The sequence below is a fragment of the Canis aureus genome, chromosome 23, assembly GCF_053574225.1.
Source record: "Canis aureus isolate CA01 chromosome 23, VMU_Caureus_v.1.0, whole genome shotgun sequence".
Classification (NCBI taxonomy): domain Eukaryota; kingdom Metazoa; phylum Chordata; class Mammalia; order Carnivora; family Canidae; genus Canis; species Canis aureus.
The window spans coordinates 35691911-35710412 of NC_135633.1; the positions used below are offsets into that span (position 1 = coordinate 35691911).

The 18502-nt window shown below is 38.2% G+C and overlaps 2 protein-coding genes across 9 annotated transcripts in view; one reads left to right on the forward strand and one right to left on the reverse strand.

Moving 5' to 3' along the window:
• Positions 1–14986, forward strand: part of ANKRD42 (ankyrin repeat domain 42) — a 76962-nt gene extending 61976 nt beyond the window's left edge. For 2 of the 4 annotated variants that reach the window (XM_077867244.1, XM_077867245.1), the window contains exon 13: positions 14634–14980. In XM_077867244.1, the coding sequence (XP_077723370.1) occupies positions 14634–14688 (55 nt within the window). In that variant the 3' untranslated portion in view covers positions 14689–14980. Of the gene's footprint in view, positions 1–14633 lie in introns of all 4 variants that reach the window. The other 2 variants (XM_077867241.1, XM_077867239.1) reach the window with 2 other exon arrangements.
• CCDC90B (coiled-coil domain containing 90B) overlaps positions 1–18502 on the reverse strand; it is a 52072-nt gene that overhangs the window by 705 nt on the left and 32865 nt on the right. For all 5 annotated transcript variants that reach the window (XM_077867247.1, XM_077867248.1, XM_077867246.1 and 2 more), the window contains one exon: positions 18180–18294. In XM_077867247.1, the coding sequence (XP_077723373.1) occupies positions 18180–18294 (115 nt within the window). The remainder of the gene's footprint in view (positions 1–18179; positions 18295–18502) is intronic.

Genomic DNA, 18502 nt, shown 5'->3' on the forward strand with positions numbered 1-18502 from the left:
TCTTTTTTTTTTTTTTTAATTTTTATTTATTTATGATAGTCACACACACACACACACACACACACACACACAGAGAGAGAGAGAGAGAGAGAGAGAGAGAGGCGGAGACATAGGCAGAGGGAGAAGCAGGCTCCATGCACCAGGAGCCCGATATGGGATTCGATCCCGGGTCTCCAGGATCGCGCCCTGGGCCAAAGGCAGGCGCTAAACCGCTGCGCCACCCAGGGATCCCAAGCTTCCTGTATCTTAAACCAGAATAAGGATGACCATTTACAAGTTAAGTTAGAATCCATAAACAATGCTTAAAGTCATTAACATTAGCAATGACTAAATAATTATGAAATCCAATTTTAGATCTGATAAGTGGAAAAACCTTATTTGTATTAAAAAAATGTAGTCAAGCTAGTAAAATAGACATGCATATCATCCATGAGAAGAAAGCTTTAATTGCCTTTTCAGCACATTTAAAATTTTCATGATTATAAAAAATTTATAAATGAAATTTTAATCAAAATCCTCTAAAAAATAATAGGTAGAAGAAAAGGCAGAACAAGTACCAGGCTTTTAATGTAGTTAATATGCCACCTACTCTGTTAGATTCTGGATAAAAAACCTTTTTGTTCTCTTTTTAAGAAGCTGAATCTGGGTGAGGCTTTTAGGGACTCTTTAGTTTCTAGTTTAAATAGCCTCAACTTTTAAACTAGAGACTCAGAGATGAATGGCAAACCTTTATGACGAAAGATGCAAGAAACAGCCTACTCTAATTCAAAGACATAAATCTAGTTACACATTATCCCATTTGATCCTAATAACTAATTGAAATCTGGTTAATGACAAGGTCATTTCCTTAATTTTTTTTCACTTACTTAATTTTAACAAGTGAGATTAGGTCTAAGACACAGACAGGGAGGTTGGACATTTGAGGAAAAATAACACAAGTGTTTTGTCAATCATACATTCATCCATTTGATCCTGATAGTATTAACCATGTTCCAGGGCAGTGTCCTGAGCAACTATACATTACCTTATTTAACCACAATTAAAACCACGTAAGATTGGTGATATTATCCCACTGTATAGATAAGGCAACAAGCCCAAAGTTATAAATTGCTGGCAAGTGGTGGAAGAAGGACTCGACATATGTACTTGAGTCCAGTTATTGTTTAAAAACCATCTTGTTAATCTTATTTAATCCTCACCATCTGAAGGCTTCAATCTGATTTGTCATTTCTTGAGCCACAGAGGGCTGTGTAGGTGATTCTTGTTAACCCAAACAGCTGATGAAGTGAGTCTTAGATCACTAAATGAACACTTATTTCTTGTGAGGAAGGATGCATTTCATTCCTTTATAGAATTTACAACACAATGATTATTTAAGTGTCTCATTTCTGCACTTGATCTTAGCCAAAAGGCAGAGAAGCGGTAAGTTTCTCATTTCTGTTGTTCACTGTTACTATGTCTTGGTGTTGTTTTGCTATTCAAACTGCTTTCACATTTGCTGTTTATCGTCTATGACCTGTTGAGGACAATCCCTACAATAAGATGCTCAGGTGAGCAGGTACCTGGTACCCCTTAAGTACTCTGTAATGTTAGCTTATTACTTGTCTGTTTAGAACAGAATGTGCCACACTGACTATAGAGATCAAGCGGACCTGCCATTATCTTACAGCTCTTATCTCCTTGGCAACAATGATCTGGGTCAAAGGGTGGTTGGTGTCTGACTCAAAATGGGCCTTCCCTGGGATGTTCTGAATTGGAAAAAAGGTAAGCGGTAATTTTTCTTGGTGAAATTGGAATGACAGGAGTCTGGAAGCTACTAGTAGCCATGTTTCCAATGTAGGGAGAAAGCTGGCGTAAGAGAGTGACAATATACAGAGTAAATTGGGATTCCAAGTATACCTGAGGTCAAGCTATACCTCTACCCTTCCTTAATTCAATATGTAAACTAATTTTTTTATACCTTAGCTGCTTCAAGTTGGATGTATGATCATTGAAAGTAAGAGTCCTGATTGATACATGCTAGAAAACCAAATAACCAAACTGCTTACAATTTCTAAATTGTAAATCTAAACCCTTTTATAAGGGTCTCTTCTCTAAGGGAAAAATCTTGAATGCTACGGGTTTATTAGTATCTTTTTTTCATTTTCTCTACTTCTGCTCGATTGAATTCAGTTATGTGAAAAAGTGGAGTATTACTGTTTTATTGACATCACAGGTATCCTACACCCAGTGGATCCACTTATGATGTTACCTTTCCACTGAGATTATGGGATTTTAATTTCCTAAAAGGCTTAACAGTAAAAGTGGCAATAACATGTATTTGAAGGATAAAGTAGAAGAAAGAAAATGCTTTAGAATGGCTGGTTCCAAATCCTGAGTGAAAAAAGTAAAGGAAGGTACTCAGAAAAAGTATTTTTGTAAACAATGACTTGTTAATTTCTTTTGTCACAGCCACTAAGTCTTTTCAAGTCTGCCTAGTTCACCAACTACTGAAAGAAGGCTTTCTGGAGACCACTGCCACCTTCAAACTGAGGGCAAAAGGGACTTTATTTTTTGTTTTTAAAGATTATTTATTTATTTATTTGAGAGAGAGAGAGAGAGAGAGGCAGAGACACAGGCAGAGACAGAAGCAGGCTCCATGCAGGGAGCCTGACGTGGGAATCGATCCGGGGACTCCAGGATCAGGCCCTGGGCTGAGGGCGGCGCTAAACCGCTGAGCCAGCCACCTGGGCTGCCCCAAGGGACTTTAACTGAGATACTGATCTACATAAACATTCTAGAGGAAGCTGAGTGGAATCTGAAGCTCCTCCTAACCTCAGTTGCTCTGAGATATATTTTGAGAGTGAGAATGAACACTGCAAACTGGGCTATTTTGTAATTTCCCCTGAGTGTCAGCAGTGAACTGAAGATTTCTGGTTCCATAGACTTTGCTAGAATAGTGGTTTTCAAAACTTACTTTAGCCTTAGAATTCTTTTTCAAATGAATCTTCAACAGAAGTTCAGTATTTTAAAAAGAAAATTTTTAGGGATGCCTGGGTGGCTCAGTGGTTAAGCATCTGTCTTCTGCTCAGGGCTTGATCCCTCAAGTCCCACGTTGAGTTCCCCACAGGGAGCCTGCTTCTCCCTCTGCCTGAGTCTCTGCCTCTCTCTCTCTCATGAATAAATAAATAAAATCTTTAATCAAAAATATTTTAGAAGATTCAAGTTGAAGAGAGGAAGGGAGGTACGTACCAGCTGAGGCTGGGGGCTCCCTTCATTCTTCCTGTCGTCGCCTCAACAGAATTAGAGGCTGCCCAGAGAACTAGTTATGGTGTATAGATCAGCAGTTTTATTTTGGATGACAATTCAGTAATATAAACAATTTTAAATGTGTGTATCTCTTGGATTCCCGAATTCAGATGATCATAAACAATGATATAGTACTACTTAGCATTAGGGCACAAAGATCTTTGTGTTTTGGGTACAACACTATTTATTTATTTATTTTTAAAAGATTTTATTTATTTATTCATGAGAGAGAGAGAGAAAAGCAGGCTCCATGCAGGGAGCCTAATGCGGGGCTTGATTCCAGGAATCCAGGATAACGCGCTGGGCCAAAGGCAGGCGCTAAACCACTAAGCCACCCAGGCATCCCTACAACACTCTTTCTTTTTTTTTTTTTTTAATATTTTTTAAAATTTATTTATGATAGTCATATAGAGGGAGAGAGAGAGGCAGAGACATAGGCAGAGGGAGAAGCAGGCTCCATGCACCTGGAGCCCAACGTGGGGATTCGATCCCAGGTCTCCAGGATCACGCCCTGGGCCAAAGGCAGGCGCCAAACCGCTGCGCCACCCAGGGATCCCTACAACACTGTTTCTAATGAGAAACTGGGCAGCACAATGTTTGTTAATAGAGATCTGGAAAAATAAATTATGGCGTTTTCATACAGTGGGATACTTACTCTACTTTCTAGCAAAAAAATACTTATGAATTGATATGCAAAGATAAAACATTAGGTTAAATCTGGAAAAAGTTGTAGCCTGTACAATACAATCTAGTTATTATTTTTAATAATCTGCAATATTTATATACAGAAGAAAAAGCCTAGAAAGACATATACTCTAATAGTAAAACACATTATTTTTTATACAAAGGAAGAGAAAAGTTACTATGAAAGTAGGGCATTCTTCTCACTCCTTTGGGCCCTGTAACTGGGTCACATTACATGGCACTTGAGCTCAGTATGTGACAATCTAATTTTTGGGTGTCTAATATTTGTGCTCAGCTGGATTCAAGGTAGAAGGTGGTTTTCCCCCTATGCTTGCTATCACTTTTGCCTTTATTTAAAGTCTACTCAAATCCTTATGGAAGAACATAGGAATAAAAGTAAAATTTTCATTTTTTTTTTCCATTGTGGAACAACCAATTTATCTTTGCATCATTCTGTACTTTTTTTTTTTTTAAGATTTTATTTGAGAGAGAGAAGGAGCAGAAGGAGAGGGAGAAACAGACTCCCTGCTGAGCAGCGAGCCTGATGTGATGCGGACTGGACCCTAAGATCACAACTGTAGCCCAAGGCAGATGCTCAACCACTGAGCCACCCAGACGCCCCTGTACTTGTTTTTCTATATTTGATATCCATACGCTTTTTCCTACGAGTAGGTTGCAGTTTCCTGTTAAACTTCTATCCTACACTGCCTATAAAACTCCATTCTTCTAGCGCTGTGATAATGGAAACATGTCCTAGCTCTTTTTTTTTTCTTTTGTGCTCCATGGTTACCCTGGGAGATAGGAGCCAACAGATCTGAATATAAACGACAGCAATTACTTTCTCTGACAAACACTGTGTTGAAAAGGAAAACCACAGGCCCCAAAGGTGTCATTTAGGCCGAGTCCCCAAACTGGGGCCTAATACCTAATCTGATTGTAGTTTAAACCTTAGTGTGGTCATACCTAGACATGGAGTCGGCCACATGGGTCCTCTCTATCCCCCAAAAGAAGATGAAGTAATCTGCATAAGACTCCCTGCTCTTCCACTAAGGGAAAGTGACTTTGCCTGGAACAGTCCTTTTCTTTTGCTAATAACTTACTTGCCCCATCCTCCTTTTCACCTTCCATTTTGGTTTACTCAGTTTTGTTTTTTAAAAAGAAAGATTTGGTGGCGGCAATGAGATCTGAAGTCTCTTGGCATCTGGGGACAATGAGCAACAGAGGTATGGCACCCTGTAAACGCTGAGAGTTCAAGGTCTGTCTTCCCATTTGAGGGCCTTTGGTAAGTCTCCCTCAGTTTCAGCTCTGCTTTTTGTGTTCAAGCTATCCATCTAACTGGCTTTCCAGCCCAGGGTTAATGAGTCAGTCTAACAAAGGAGGCTCTAATGGAGCCCCAGTCCTTAGCCTTTGGTTCCGTCTACAGTTCGACATTGGAATCGTTCCCCCAGTTCCTGTTTACATGCCCCAGTTACTGGGGCTTACTGGTTTAGTTCTTTCCTCATTTCTAGTCCATAGTCCCTGAGTGAAGTCTGCTTGAGTCCAGTTTGGGAACTGCTGGTAGTATGCATGGCTTTCTGTTGGATAGTCTACAGTGATATATTTTGGTTATTGCTGGTGTGTTGAGGTGTTTGTCTTGTTTTGTGTAAATAAAGGCTACTACTTAGTGGGGATCTTGGAGACTGAAAAGGTGCCAAAATTGGTGGCTGAGGTTGACAGGAGCTATCAGCGTGCTTGACACCTAACCCAAAGATTGCTGTGTTTGGATGAGATGGAATGGGGTAGGTTGATAGGTCATTGCCAACTTCAAGAAAACTTCTATTTAACGAGGCACACTGTAAAACACGTACAACCCCCAACGCAGAGGCAAGTCCCTCTTAGGTATTAGTTTGGCTCTGAGAAATCCAAAGGCCTAGCTAATGCAGTGAGATTCTTTATGTTCACAGAGTTGAGCATGCCACCTTCTGGCACACTTGCTTATTTTATGTCTAAAAACTATAGTCCTAGAAGTTGCCAATAACTCACAAGATAGAAAAATTTTGCTGAAATCAATGTGGGATTACAATGGCGATTATGGGGAACATTCCAATTAGACAACATTCATTTAAGAAGTGTACCTGAAAGCAAGGGTTCCCGAATTAGACAGAACCGGATACATGTTTTAATTGGCAAGCAGAAGCCTCCAAAAGGTTCCCAAATTCGTTAAGTTTCATTAAGATTTACTACAAAAAGCTAATGAAAAAGAGAAAAGAATCTAAAACAAGACTAATTAAAAAATATGCCTTAACTCCTGCTGTTCCTCTCTATCCTTTGAGTATTTATCCCAGTGATCCTCTGTCTAAATTGCCTTTCCACTCTAAAGACAGTGTTAGGGGAGTTACCTTTAAAAGTAAGACCACCCGAGGTTACAGAGGATCCCCTTCAGGTATCTTTCCCCCTCCTTGATATAAGGGCCACAGGAGAGAACTTCTTAAACTGAGGGAAGATCTTAAGAGTTTTTGTAAATTACCTCCTTTTTTTGATATATTCCAAAGGATTTGTTAAACCAATTTTGATATATTCCAAAGGATTTGTTAAACCAATCAGGCTTATCTGACATGCAAATTACATGGAAAGCTTTGTCAAATAATACTAAGCTGCCTTTACATTTGTGAGATGAAGCAAATGTGGAGGAAGGCTATTCTGCTTCTGCAAAAATGGCCCCTCACTGCCAGACTTCTGTCATCATTTTGAGAGAGGGAAATACAATTTCACATTGCCACTTCCTTTCTCAATCTAGACTCATTGATTACTGATCCTTTCTCTTCTGGGAAAAGCTGTTTCCTTCTTGCTTTGTATTTTTACATTCTAAATATGGCTTGGCTTCCTGCCCTGGGACTTGCAGGTTGTTGGTTCTTCCTTTTACCATATGTGGGAGTGACTCTCCACCTTGTGAAGATATCGTTTTACACCCTCCTTGAGGATGCCTCCCTCCTCTTGGGCCCATGAAGTGCTTTAATACTGCCAGAAATATTTACTGTTTGTCCGAGCTGAAAGCTAACAGGATTTAATGACTCAATAATCAACAACTTAACTAAACTGAAAGCTGATATTGATAGCTTGATAGGAATATTTTTAGGCCTTCTCCCCTTGGCTATATGTCCAGAGAGAAAGAAAACATTCTCACAGATGGATGGAGGAGTTTGTCAGTTCTTTGCTATCATTGTGGTGGCAGCCCAATTCTTCGAGGAATTAAAAATAGCTGTCCTGTTTTGCCCATCTAGTCTTTATAGGACCAGAACTGTGGTTCCAATATCGATTCAAAGATCATCAATCTTTTTTACCATCTCCTCCCCCCAACCATCCCTTTTAATTTCTGCATCTGTATTTAATTATGTCTACATGTGTATTGTAATGATGTTATTTCTTACATCTGGATAGTATTACTAAAAGTAACTTATAAAAGATCTCTATTTAGTTGGTTTCAGGGCAAGCACTTATAAAAAATGTGGATTCTGAAATTCTCAGAAAGATAAAAACTGGGGCACCTAGGTGGCTCAGTAAAGTGTCTGCCTTCGGCTCAGGTCATGACCTCAGGGTCTTGGGACTGAGCCCCACATTGGGCTCCTGGCTCAGCAGGGAGTCTCCTTCTCCCTCTCCCTCTGCCCCCTGCTCCTGCTCTTTCTCTTGCTCTGTCTCAAATAAATAAAACTTAAAGAAAAAAAAAAAACTAACCCAAATATTTTTCAAGTTCATGTGATTTGGAAAAATATTTGATATGAAAGCTAGTTTAAGACTGATGGTTTACAAGACATGTTTATGTCTTTAGAGTTATCAGCATTATATATAAAACTTTTATTCTTCCTGAGTTTACTAGCCAAATAAGTTTACATTTCTTCTATGATCTATGAATAAAAATAATAGTTTAGGATAATGGCTGACTTTGCCTAAACTTTTAATGAAGTTTTCATAAATAACTTAAATATAATTTTAAAGAACAAGTAGAGTAAAATTTTAAAAAGTTTCTCCAAATCTTTCTTTAAGTTTCTCCAAATCTTTTTGGTAATTTGAAACCTTAAAATTTAGCTAATAAGTTAAATCCATTAAATATCTAGATTATTTTTAAATAAGACAAAATACTAAAACATTAATTAATAAAACATAGGTTTACTATGGTTTACATAGGACTACTTTTGGTTTACTACTACAGGGAAACTAAAAAAAACATTTGGATATTATTAAAGCTAAATTAGAAAATTTTAAAAGGTATATAATTCAAAAAATTTTGAAATGTATTCATGAATTTTCAAATTTAAAACTGGTATATTTACAATTGCTTACTTAGTTTTCACTGGAAATTAAGGTTTCTAAGGGTTAAGAATTCTAATTAATATATGTAATTAATGTTACTAAAAATAATAAGGGAAACATTTCCCTATGCCAGGTAAGTAGGATGTGTTTTCGTAAAAACAAAAACATGAAGAATGGAGATTATCTTTTGTTGAGGGGAAAGAGTAATTTTGTCCTAAAGTGAGGCTGGTTTTCTAAAGAGGAAAAAACAGACAAAATCAGAATGTAGGCAAAACAAACTGTAAAAAGTTTGCGGATAAGGAACCTTAAATTTAATTAAAGTTTTAGTATCAAAAGTCACCTAGTACAAAATTAGAAATTGGTATTCCCTCTAAAAAGGACAAAGTTTTCTTAGACTGTTAATTTGCTTTTGATAAGACACTAAATTTCTTTACCTTTCATATTTGAATTTCATAATTTGTGATCCTGTCCAGCAAGTGCTTTAAAAACCTTTTTCTGGTATTTTGACATTTCTCCAAATCAAATTCTAAATGAAGGCTTTTTGATATATTCCAAAGGATTTGTTAAACCAATCAGGCTTATTTGACATGCAAATTACATGGAAAGCTTTATCAAATAATACTAAGCTGCCTTTACATTTGTGAGATGAAGCAAATGTGGAGGAAGGCTATTCTGCTTCTGCCCCTCACTGCCAGACTTTTGTCATCTGAAGGTCCTTTTAACATGGCAACAGTGTGCTCCCGAATCAGAAAAATTAAGATGCGATCTGTAAGCAGTGGCTGTAAATAAGAGTCACACTATCGGAAAACCTAAGACAGCAGCTTGGTTCTTACTGGCTCTCTGACAAACCCCATTTTCTGTTTTTCTTTTTTTTTTTTTTTTAATACCTTCACCCACCATTGTACATTTAAGGTGATTCAAATTATGAATAGACTTCAGTGTGAAGACTTGTGTAAAACTACAAAAACAGACTACCAGCAAGGCCTGACCTGTTTGGTCCATAATCCTGGAAAAATTGTTCTCAGAGGCTTCAGACCTCCTTCTGGACCCTCTCAATACCTGCTGCCAGACTTCAGCTATCATTTTTGTACGGGTTATCAGTGTTCTCTGCATTTTCTGGAGCCTTTTCCAGCTGCGAGGCTTATGCCTCACAGTGAAAAAAAAAATGTAGAAAATATTTCTCATTGGAGTATACCTTCCATGGTCTCTTCTGTAGTGATCAATGCTCTAGGTTAAACCCACTTCATTGTGCATATCTTAAGAGCTTATGAAAATCTTGCAAATTCTTAGAATTCTATTAGTATACAACCTTCCATTGATTCACTGTTGTCTCATGCTGGTATGACAAGCTATAGGAAGTTTCTAATGTCTTAAGGTCAAGCCTGTTGTCAACAGGTTCAAGAAGACCTCCTAGATCCTAATTCAAAGGAAACTGTCAGTCACAATCTGTAGTCTGGTGACTAGGTATTCTACAGACATCACCAGGGGAAGACAGCCTTGCGCCCTGGTGGAAGAGACCTTCCTTATTACCAAGTACTCCTGGCCACGGACACTGCTGCAAAACTAGAAGATGCTGGAGACCCCAAAATCAAATTGACGGTAAAGAGAAGTAGCTGACATCCAGGTAGAAGGCTTCTGCCCAGGATGACATATCAAGACTTCACATTCCAAGTAAACATAAAGCTTTTTCCTCTTTTCCTTTACTCTGTATTGGCCTGGGAAGAAATACACACTCACCTGTATCTCTCAGGCCACTGCTAATGTGGGGTAACCTCTGGAATTGAGACAACCTTTTACTTCAGGGCAGGAGAAAATCTAACTGTGCCTTTAACTTTTCATAAGCAAAATAAGGTATTTCATTGTTTCGACTCCGCTAAATTTAAAGGATTTATGCCAGGATGCTTTTCTGATTCAGGATTCACTCCTTTGGGCAGATCTCTATTTCCTGGTTTACGGATAAATGTAAATGAGGCTATGATCAATGACTTCTCCTTAATTCTTACAAAATCTACTGCTAAAGAAATAGCAGCCCAACAAAGATCTTTAGATTCTGTAACCAAACTTGTCCTTGATAATAGAATAGCTTTTGATTATCTTTTAGCTGAGCAAAGCTGTGTCTGTGATGTGGTGAACATTTGCTGTGCCTAGAGTAACACTTCTGGGTAAATTGAAACTCAGTTACAGAAGATCAAAGAACAGGTTGCTTGGCTTAAAAAGGTGATTCCTTCTAGAGTCTCTGACTTAACATGATTTTGACTAGTGCTTAGTGATTCTTGGTAAATTTGGTAGAGTACTCCTTGGTTACCAATCTATTTCATCCTTTGTTTTCCTATGTCTCTTATGTCATTTGTCATACATGAAGTAAAAACTGTTGCTAAGGAACACATCTTGGAAGCCAAACCCACAAAATTGGTGGGCATGAGTTTGGCACTTGAAAGCTGTTAAGCACTTGCCACACCTAGCTCAAAGACTGCCATGTTAAGATAAGTTGGTCACGAATAGGCTAGATTCACACAGGTCACTTGTCAACTTCAAGAAAATTTCTGGGCAGTAAGTACACTGTAAAACACACAATCCTCACAATCCACACCATAACCTCCCAGGTATTACGGTAGCTCCAAGAGACCCAAGGCTTAGCTACAAGAAAAAAACTGGATGATTGTTTTCCTTTTGTCTTATTTTATGTCCTAAGAACTTGGCTTTATGACCACTGAGAATATTCTTTTTATTCTACTACCCAGAGGGTGCACTTACCAGGGTACACTTTGATGACCAGTAGAATAGATGGGTTCTGAGTCTCTCTGTCCAGCCAAGCTCTCAGCAGACTTTTTTATGAGAGGTCCCAGGCCATAGGGACCTTTATTGCTTGTTAGTGCTGGAAAGTCCCATTCCTAAGTGGCACTTGGCTCGTGTCACAGATTAGTGGGTTTGTGACAGGAGGAGTCTCACATTTGTCTCACATTTTTGTGGGAGATTAGAGACACTGTTTTCATTGCATTATCCTTACAACCTGTGCAAGGAAGACTTTGCTTCCTTAGATTAATTTTGGGAGTAAACTTTTGGATCACGAGGGCTACATTATCTACACTCTTCTCTGGATGCCTCTTGTAGCTTTGGTTAAACCATTTAAAAGGCTTTGATTTGAGTTACTACTGATAGATCTTATTTGTCAATGCCTAGACAATGGATCCTTTAAATTGATTATATTTTAAAAATATCTATTTTATAGAGAGCTCTCAATTGTATTACTATAATAGCTATCACCTTAGGGACTCTCCTGATAAGATGAAGAGAAATCAGACTTCAGACAAAAAATCAATATCCACGTCCAACATTAAATGCCCCTTCTTAACTGCTTGTTTTAACTTCCATTTCCCTACAGGATTCACAGAGAACTCTGGCCTAATGTCTAGGTTAAAAGTTGCTAATAAATGCTGAAACCAGACAATGAATGTTAACAAAAGGACCCAAGACTGGCAGTCAGGCTCTCTTTGCTTCTATCTTCCAGGGCTCTGTAATCAGGGTCTGTTAACTTCAGGCATTCCTATGTAATGTCCTTTACAAGCAGATCTTAAACCATCTGCCGCAACAGGAATCATGTTCCCTGGACAGCAGAAAATATTTTATAAAGCCCTTTTACCCTTACTTTTAGAAGACTACCAAATTTAGAGAAGAATTAAAAAGATTAGTGACTATTCACAGCCCCTGCTTCAGAGAAGAACAATGACCAAACCTTCTCCTGGACCTTCCTACAAATGGTTTGCAAAAGGCCAATAGTCAGGGACTAACAGAAAAACCAAGGTTGAACTGTACACCCCCCAAAAAAGGCTTTTGTTAAAGTTCTTTCTTCCTTTCTTCCTTCCTTTCCTTTCTTTCTTTCAAGATTTTATTTATGCATGAGAATACACAGAGAGAGGAGCGAGAGAGGCAGAGACACAGGCAGAGGGAGAAGCAGGCTCCATGTAGGGAGCCTGACGTGGGACTCAATCCCGATCCCGGGTCTCCAGGATCATGCCCTGGGCTGAAGGTGGCACTAAACCGCTGAGCCACCCGGGCTGCCCGGTTATAGTGCTTTAGAAAGATTTTACAAAGGCATAAAACTTTTGATCCCAGTTTTAATTAAAAATCTGATATAGGGGATCCCTGGGTGGCTCAGCGGTTTAGCACCTGCCTTCAGCCCAGGGCATGATCCTGGAGTCCCAGGATTGAGTCCCACATCGGGCTCTCTTCATGAAACCTGTGCTTCTCCTCCCCGTGCCTGTGTCTCTGCCTCTCTCTTATTGTCTCTCATGAATAAATAAAATCTTTAAAAATAAATAAATAAATAAATAAATCGGATATAAAGCAAATTTAGTTAGCAAAAAAAGGCCAAGCCCTTGATATTCAGGCCATAATCCAATTCTGTGGGAATTAGTAACAACTGTCTTTATCTTACAAATCTCTCTAAAACTAGAAATCCAACTCTAGAAAAAAATCAAAGCCCACCTATGCCTCTCACAATGTCTGTAGATATTATAAAAGATCAGAATATTGGGACAAAATTGTCCTGCACTTAAGAAAATTTGTTTTGCATTCTTTCACTGTCCCTTGAAATTATCATGTCTTCAAAATGTAAATACAGCCCACAATTGCCTGTGACTGAAAATTAAAAATGCATATTTCTAAAATGGCTATGTGCCCAGATTCTGGCACCTTCTATAACAAGCAGATAGGTCTATCTCCACCTTAGAGAAAACTTGGATAATCTCTCCATATCTTTGGGATGTAAATTTTCTACCCCCATCATCTCTAGGACATAAGAGCTATTCTTTGACATATAAATATTAGGGAGAAGTATCTGAACAAGTATGAGTAAAAACAAAAGTTATAAGAGTTTTATTTGCATCTTGTCTGTATATTTGTCTATATACTAGACGGTAATACTAAAATTTTAAAAGCTCTATTTTACTTGGTTTGAAGGCAAGTGCTTGTAAGGACTGGGTATTCTAAAACTCAGAAAGCTAGAAACTAACCCAAATATTTTTCAAGTTCATTTGATTATTTAGTATTAAAGCTAATTTAAAGATGTTGGTTAAAGACATGTCTGTTATGCAAGAGTTAAATAAGCTCATGTTATCTCCTTTGCAAAACTTATCAGAAAATAAATTTAGCACAGTGGTTGACTTTACTGCCTCATGAAGTTTTGTGGGTAGTCTAAACATGATTGTTAAAAAGTAAATAACAGGGCAGCCCGGGTGGCTCAGCGGTTTAGCGCCGCCTTCAGCCCAGGGCGTGATCCTGGAGACCCTGGATCGAGTCCCACGTTGGGCTCCCTGCATGGAGCCTGCTTCTCTCTGTCTCTCTGTCTCTCTCTCTCTGTCTCTCATGAATAAAAAAAAAAAAAAAAAAAAAAAAAAAAGTAAATAACATAAAAAAAGGTTTGTATATAAAGTTTTTTTTTTCTTTAAAGATTTTATTTATTCATGAGAGAGAGAGAGAGAGAGAGAGGGGAAGAGACACAGGCAGAGGGAGAAGCAGGCTCCACGCAGAGAGCCTGATGTGGGACCCAATCCCGGGACTCCAGGATCATGCCCTGCGCCGAAGGCAGGTGCTAAACTGCTGAGCCACCCAGGGATCCCCATAGTATGTAAAGTTTTAATTGCTTCCAAAATCCTTGGTAACCTGAGACTTCAGAAACTTCACTGTTTTGCTAAATTAAATAATGAATTAAGTGTATCTAGATTACTTAATGAATTTATTTTATGTCTAGTGCCTAATTTGGAAATTCTCTACTGTTATTACAGAGAAACCGTTTTGTGCTTTACTATGAAGCATGTTTCTAGAAACTATGAAATATATTCACAAAACACTTCACAATTGCTTACTACTTAGTTTTCACTAGAAATTAAAGTTTCTAAGACTTAAGGAATCTAATAAATGTAATTAAGACAAATGGAAATAAGGGAAACAACTCTGTATGTAGGGAAGAGTAAGACAGGTATTTTGGGTTAAGAGATCGTACACTAAAACTGCAGCCAATGTTGGCCATCTCTGACCTGAGGTCTCAAGTGACCTCAAGGAGAAATCAAACAGGTAGAAGCAGAAGACTAAGGAGAAATCAAACAGGTAGAAGCAGAAGACTAGTTAAGCAATATTTCCAAATCAGATATGATAGAAACATATTAAGATGACCTAAGGGTCTTTATGTCTTTATGGAAATCAATAAACCTTAATTTTAAGGACCGTAACAGGTTATACAGAACTGCTTACAAGCACATAGACACCCTCCCTTTTGTTTCTACAATGTGGAAGGACTCTCCCAGGCTATAGCCCTCAGTAAGACCAAAAAAAAAAAAAAAAAAGCATTTACTAACCTACTTTGTTTTTTTTTTCAGATTGACAAAATACAGGTGTGCTGAGGGAAAAGAAAATAATTTTGTCCTAAAGTGAGGGTGATTATTTAAAAGAGGGAAAATTTAGGACAAAATCTGAATGTAAAGAAGTTGTAGGTTTATGGAACAATAATTTTCGACAAGAATTTTATGTGTGGTCAGTACTGGCGAAGATGTGGATGAATGTAAGTAAGTAAATAAGTTTGTTTTCTCTTTGTCAAAAGGACAGAATTTTCTTAAACTATTGGTCTGCTCTAATAAGAAATTATAAACAAAGCCTTTCTTTACATTTAAAGCACAGATGACAGATTCTTTGTTTGGCTGAGTCATAATATAAAAAGCTACATTTTGCTCACAATGATGGAACCATTTTTATTTGCCTTTGAAATATTTTATTGTCATTTTGGTTAAATAATTAAATGCTATTTCATACTAATTTGTGATCCTATTTAATCAAATGTTCAAACTTTTAAAATATATTTTGATATACTTCAAAAAATCAAATTCTGAAGTTTTTGGACCATAATCTAAAATTTAAAAGATTTTGTGAGAATTTGGTCTAAGTCTTATCATGTTACTATTTCACTCTGATGCTAATGCAAATGTCTTCAGTAAGACTCAAGATCATAAAACTGAACCAGGTAAGAATTTCTGAACTAGTTAAAAAAGCAGATTCAAGCAGAACAAGAATTAAAAAATCGTACTGAATGAAGAATTATTTTTATAATTTTGAAACACTGTTTTAAAATGTTTTTTTTTTTTTTCGGGATCCCTGGGTGGTGCAGCGGTTTAGTGCCTGCCTTTGGCCCAGGGCACGATCCTGGAGACCCGGGATCGAATCCCACATCGGGCTCCCGGTGCATGGAGCCTGCTTCTCCCTCTGCCTATGTCTCTGCCTCTCTCTCTCTCTATCATAAATAAATTAAAAAAAATAAAGTAAATAAAAATTAAAAAAAAAAAAAGTTTTTTTTTTCCAGATTCTTAAGCTGATTCACAGCAATCAAACATTTTTCTTTTTCTCTTTATCCTATCCCTCCAGCATTCAGAAACCCAGTAAGTGTTCTATTTTCAAGGAAGTATGTTTGCATAATTTAAATAACAGTATATTCTCCTTGTAACAGGACACAATGGGAAAATTGGTAGTAGTATTAAGGTTTTTTAGACAGATTTACATAGACTCAGATGGGACCAGACAGTGGTAAGGACTTCATTGAAGCCTATAAAGCCCCCTTGGAAATATTAGCCTAACATTGCCTACAGAGTTCCCAGCAGCTTTACCAGGTAAGTAATGAAGATCATTTCTTGAGAAGAATTCACCCAAATCTATAGGTACTTCAGGTGAAGTCTGATGGCAAGTAGTTGGCTTGGCCTCTAGCTTTGTTAACCTGGAAATTCCTTATGAATAGCTCCAGCACAGCAGGTTTAAAGAGCCTATATGGTCAACTGCTATTCCTGCTGCACTTATGTAACTTAATCAAACCAAGTTCTTTTAAAACTAAACTTATTTTGCAAACCAAGTAGTGTCAATTTGGCTATCTTTGGTAGAAACGGAGATCATAGAAAGAAAAACACACTTGTGTTGGGCTGGCTGAGAGGGGCACCCAAAATGGCGGACATCTCAAATTGGGTCAAAATGGCTGATCTTCCCACCAAAGCAGCCATGACCACCACATCATCTCCAGTAAATCGAAGCCTAGACCAGAAACCGAAACTTTCCATCCAGGACTTTCCATCCAGGGACCACCCCCATCATCTGTACTATCCCCACCCCCAGCCAATCACCTAGGGACACGGTGTTCCCTTGCCTAATTTGGCAAGGGACCCACCCGGATCCGACCCGGAACCAATAAGGAAGGCTTAAACACCCCTACACTCCCCAACCCTGATGCGACTTCTGTAACTCGGGCCACCTCTCCGAGTCACGGAACCTTGCCCGGGAGCGCTCCCCATTAAAGCACTCTCGAACCTACTGCCTGGCTCTGCCGTTTTTTTTTGTTTTTTTTTTTTTTATTTCTCTGCCATTCATTTTGGAAAAAACCTAACAACTTGTGTATTAGATTTTAATACTGTTCATCAAAAACTGGACTAGATCTGAATTATCTCTAGTTTCCTCCAGTGCCTGGCTACAACTCTCTAATCTAGCATTTTTTATTTTTTCTCCTACCTTTCTCCCTTGGAATCATTTGAGACCTAAAACTGCCCCTTTCCTTGAAGGCTTGCCAACCAAATAAAAACTTGATGTAACCTTCAGAAGAATCACACTACCTCACATCTAGACAACCTTCATGTCTGTTTTAGGGGCCTCTCAAAAGATCAGACACATTTGAATTATAAACCAGTAAAATCTGTGAGACTGTCACTGCTTGCTCCCACTCTAGCTGAAGATGATTTCAGCTTGACACCGACAAGTGACAACTGGCTACCCTCAGAACTCAAAAAATATCGATCCAGTCATTAACCATTGTTTTGTTTCTATCAGAACGAAACATCTGATTACTCATTTAATTAAATCATAGGCCTAACTTTGAGAATATACCCGCATGCATCATGACCTCCTAAAGAGTTTAACTGAGCTGATCTATTGCCAGTACTAACAGACTGGTTCAACAAGATGGAAAAATCTATCAACACTCAACTTTAAATGTGTGAAACTTCAGGGAAGTGCCAAGGGCAGGCTGCCCTAAGATGGGCCACTTAGCCCATGAACATTTCTTTGAGTTAAAAGCAATTAAAACCCAGCAGATTGAGGAAAAGCTCATTACACCCCCCATTAACTGCCTAAGTTTACATTTACAGAAAGGAAAGCCTATATCATGACAGAGCTATTAATTGAGATTCCTCTTTACCTAAGACTTATTTGCGTAACCGCAACTTTTATTTTCCAAATGGCTGTCCTTCCTTTTGTATCCACAGACCCCCTACCCTCCTTTCCTTAGCTAAGGATGTCATATAAGCCTCATGTTGCCTGAATATCTTTGAAATTTCATATTTGTTTTCTCTTGTTAATCTGTCTCATGTCAATTTCCTAGTCCAGCCAGAAAGGCAGAGGACATTCTTTCTCCCCGATAATACCAGAGAAAAGAACAAAATAGTTAACTGAGAGTAGCACTAAAGCCTTAAATTTTGATCACATTTTTCAGGTAAGCTGAGATTGATCGGGGAGGTGTGGGAGAGGGAATGTTAAACCAAAGGCCCAAAATAGTGTCACTCAGGCTTAAACTTTCCCAGAAATGTAGTCTTAACTGATTAGTCGGGCACTGTCCCAATAGGGATAATGGATCTGCCACATGGCCCTCTCCCTTCCCCCAGAGGGTAATCTGTACAAGACTCCCTGTTTTTATTCCTTATAGGAAAGTGACCTTGTTTAGAACAATCCTTTTCTTCTGCTAGTAACTTTCTTGCCCACCCTCCTTCCTATAAAAACCTTCCTGCATCAAGCTTCCATTCCCTCTACTTGCTAGATAAAAGGCTGCCCAAATCATTTTAAAAAGCCAATTAGATCTTCAGATTAACTTAACTGAATTTTAACAAGATACCGAATTACCTTACCTGCAAGGTAACGAATTGTCTCAAGCTTGTTAGACTCCATCAGTGTTTTCAAAGAAGCAATTTCAGTGTCAATTTTATTACTGGTCTCAGAAATAATACTTCTGGTTTGGGTATCCTGCAGTAAATAAGAATGAGACCAATTTGGTTCCTGTGTATTATGGACACAAACATTTACATTAGAAACCTTTATTTATGGGCTAACTTTGTAATGCCGAAGTCTTAACTGGGGAAAGAGTAATGCACAGTGATAGAAAAAGCATATGAACATTACACACTGACAAAATATTCCTTCTACTTTTGATATGTGGAGATCCTTTCTTAGT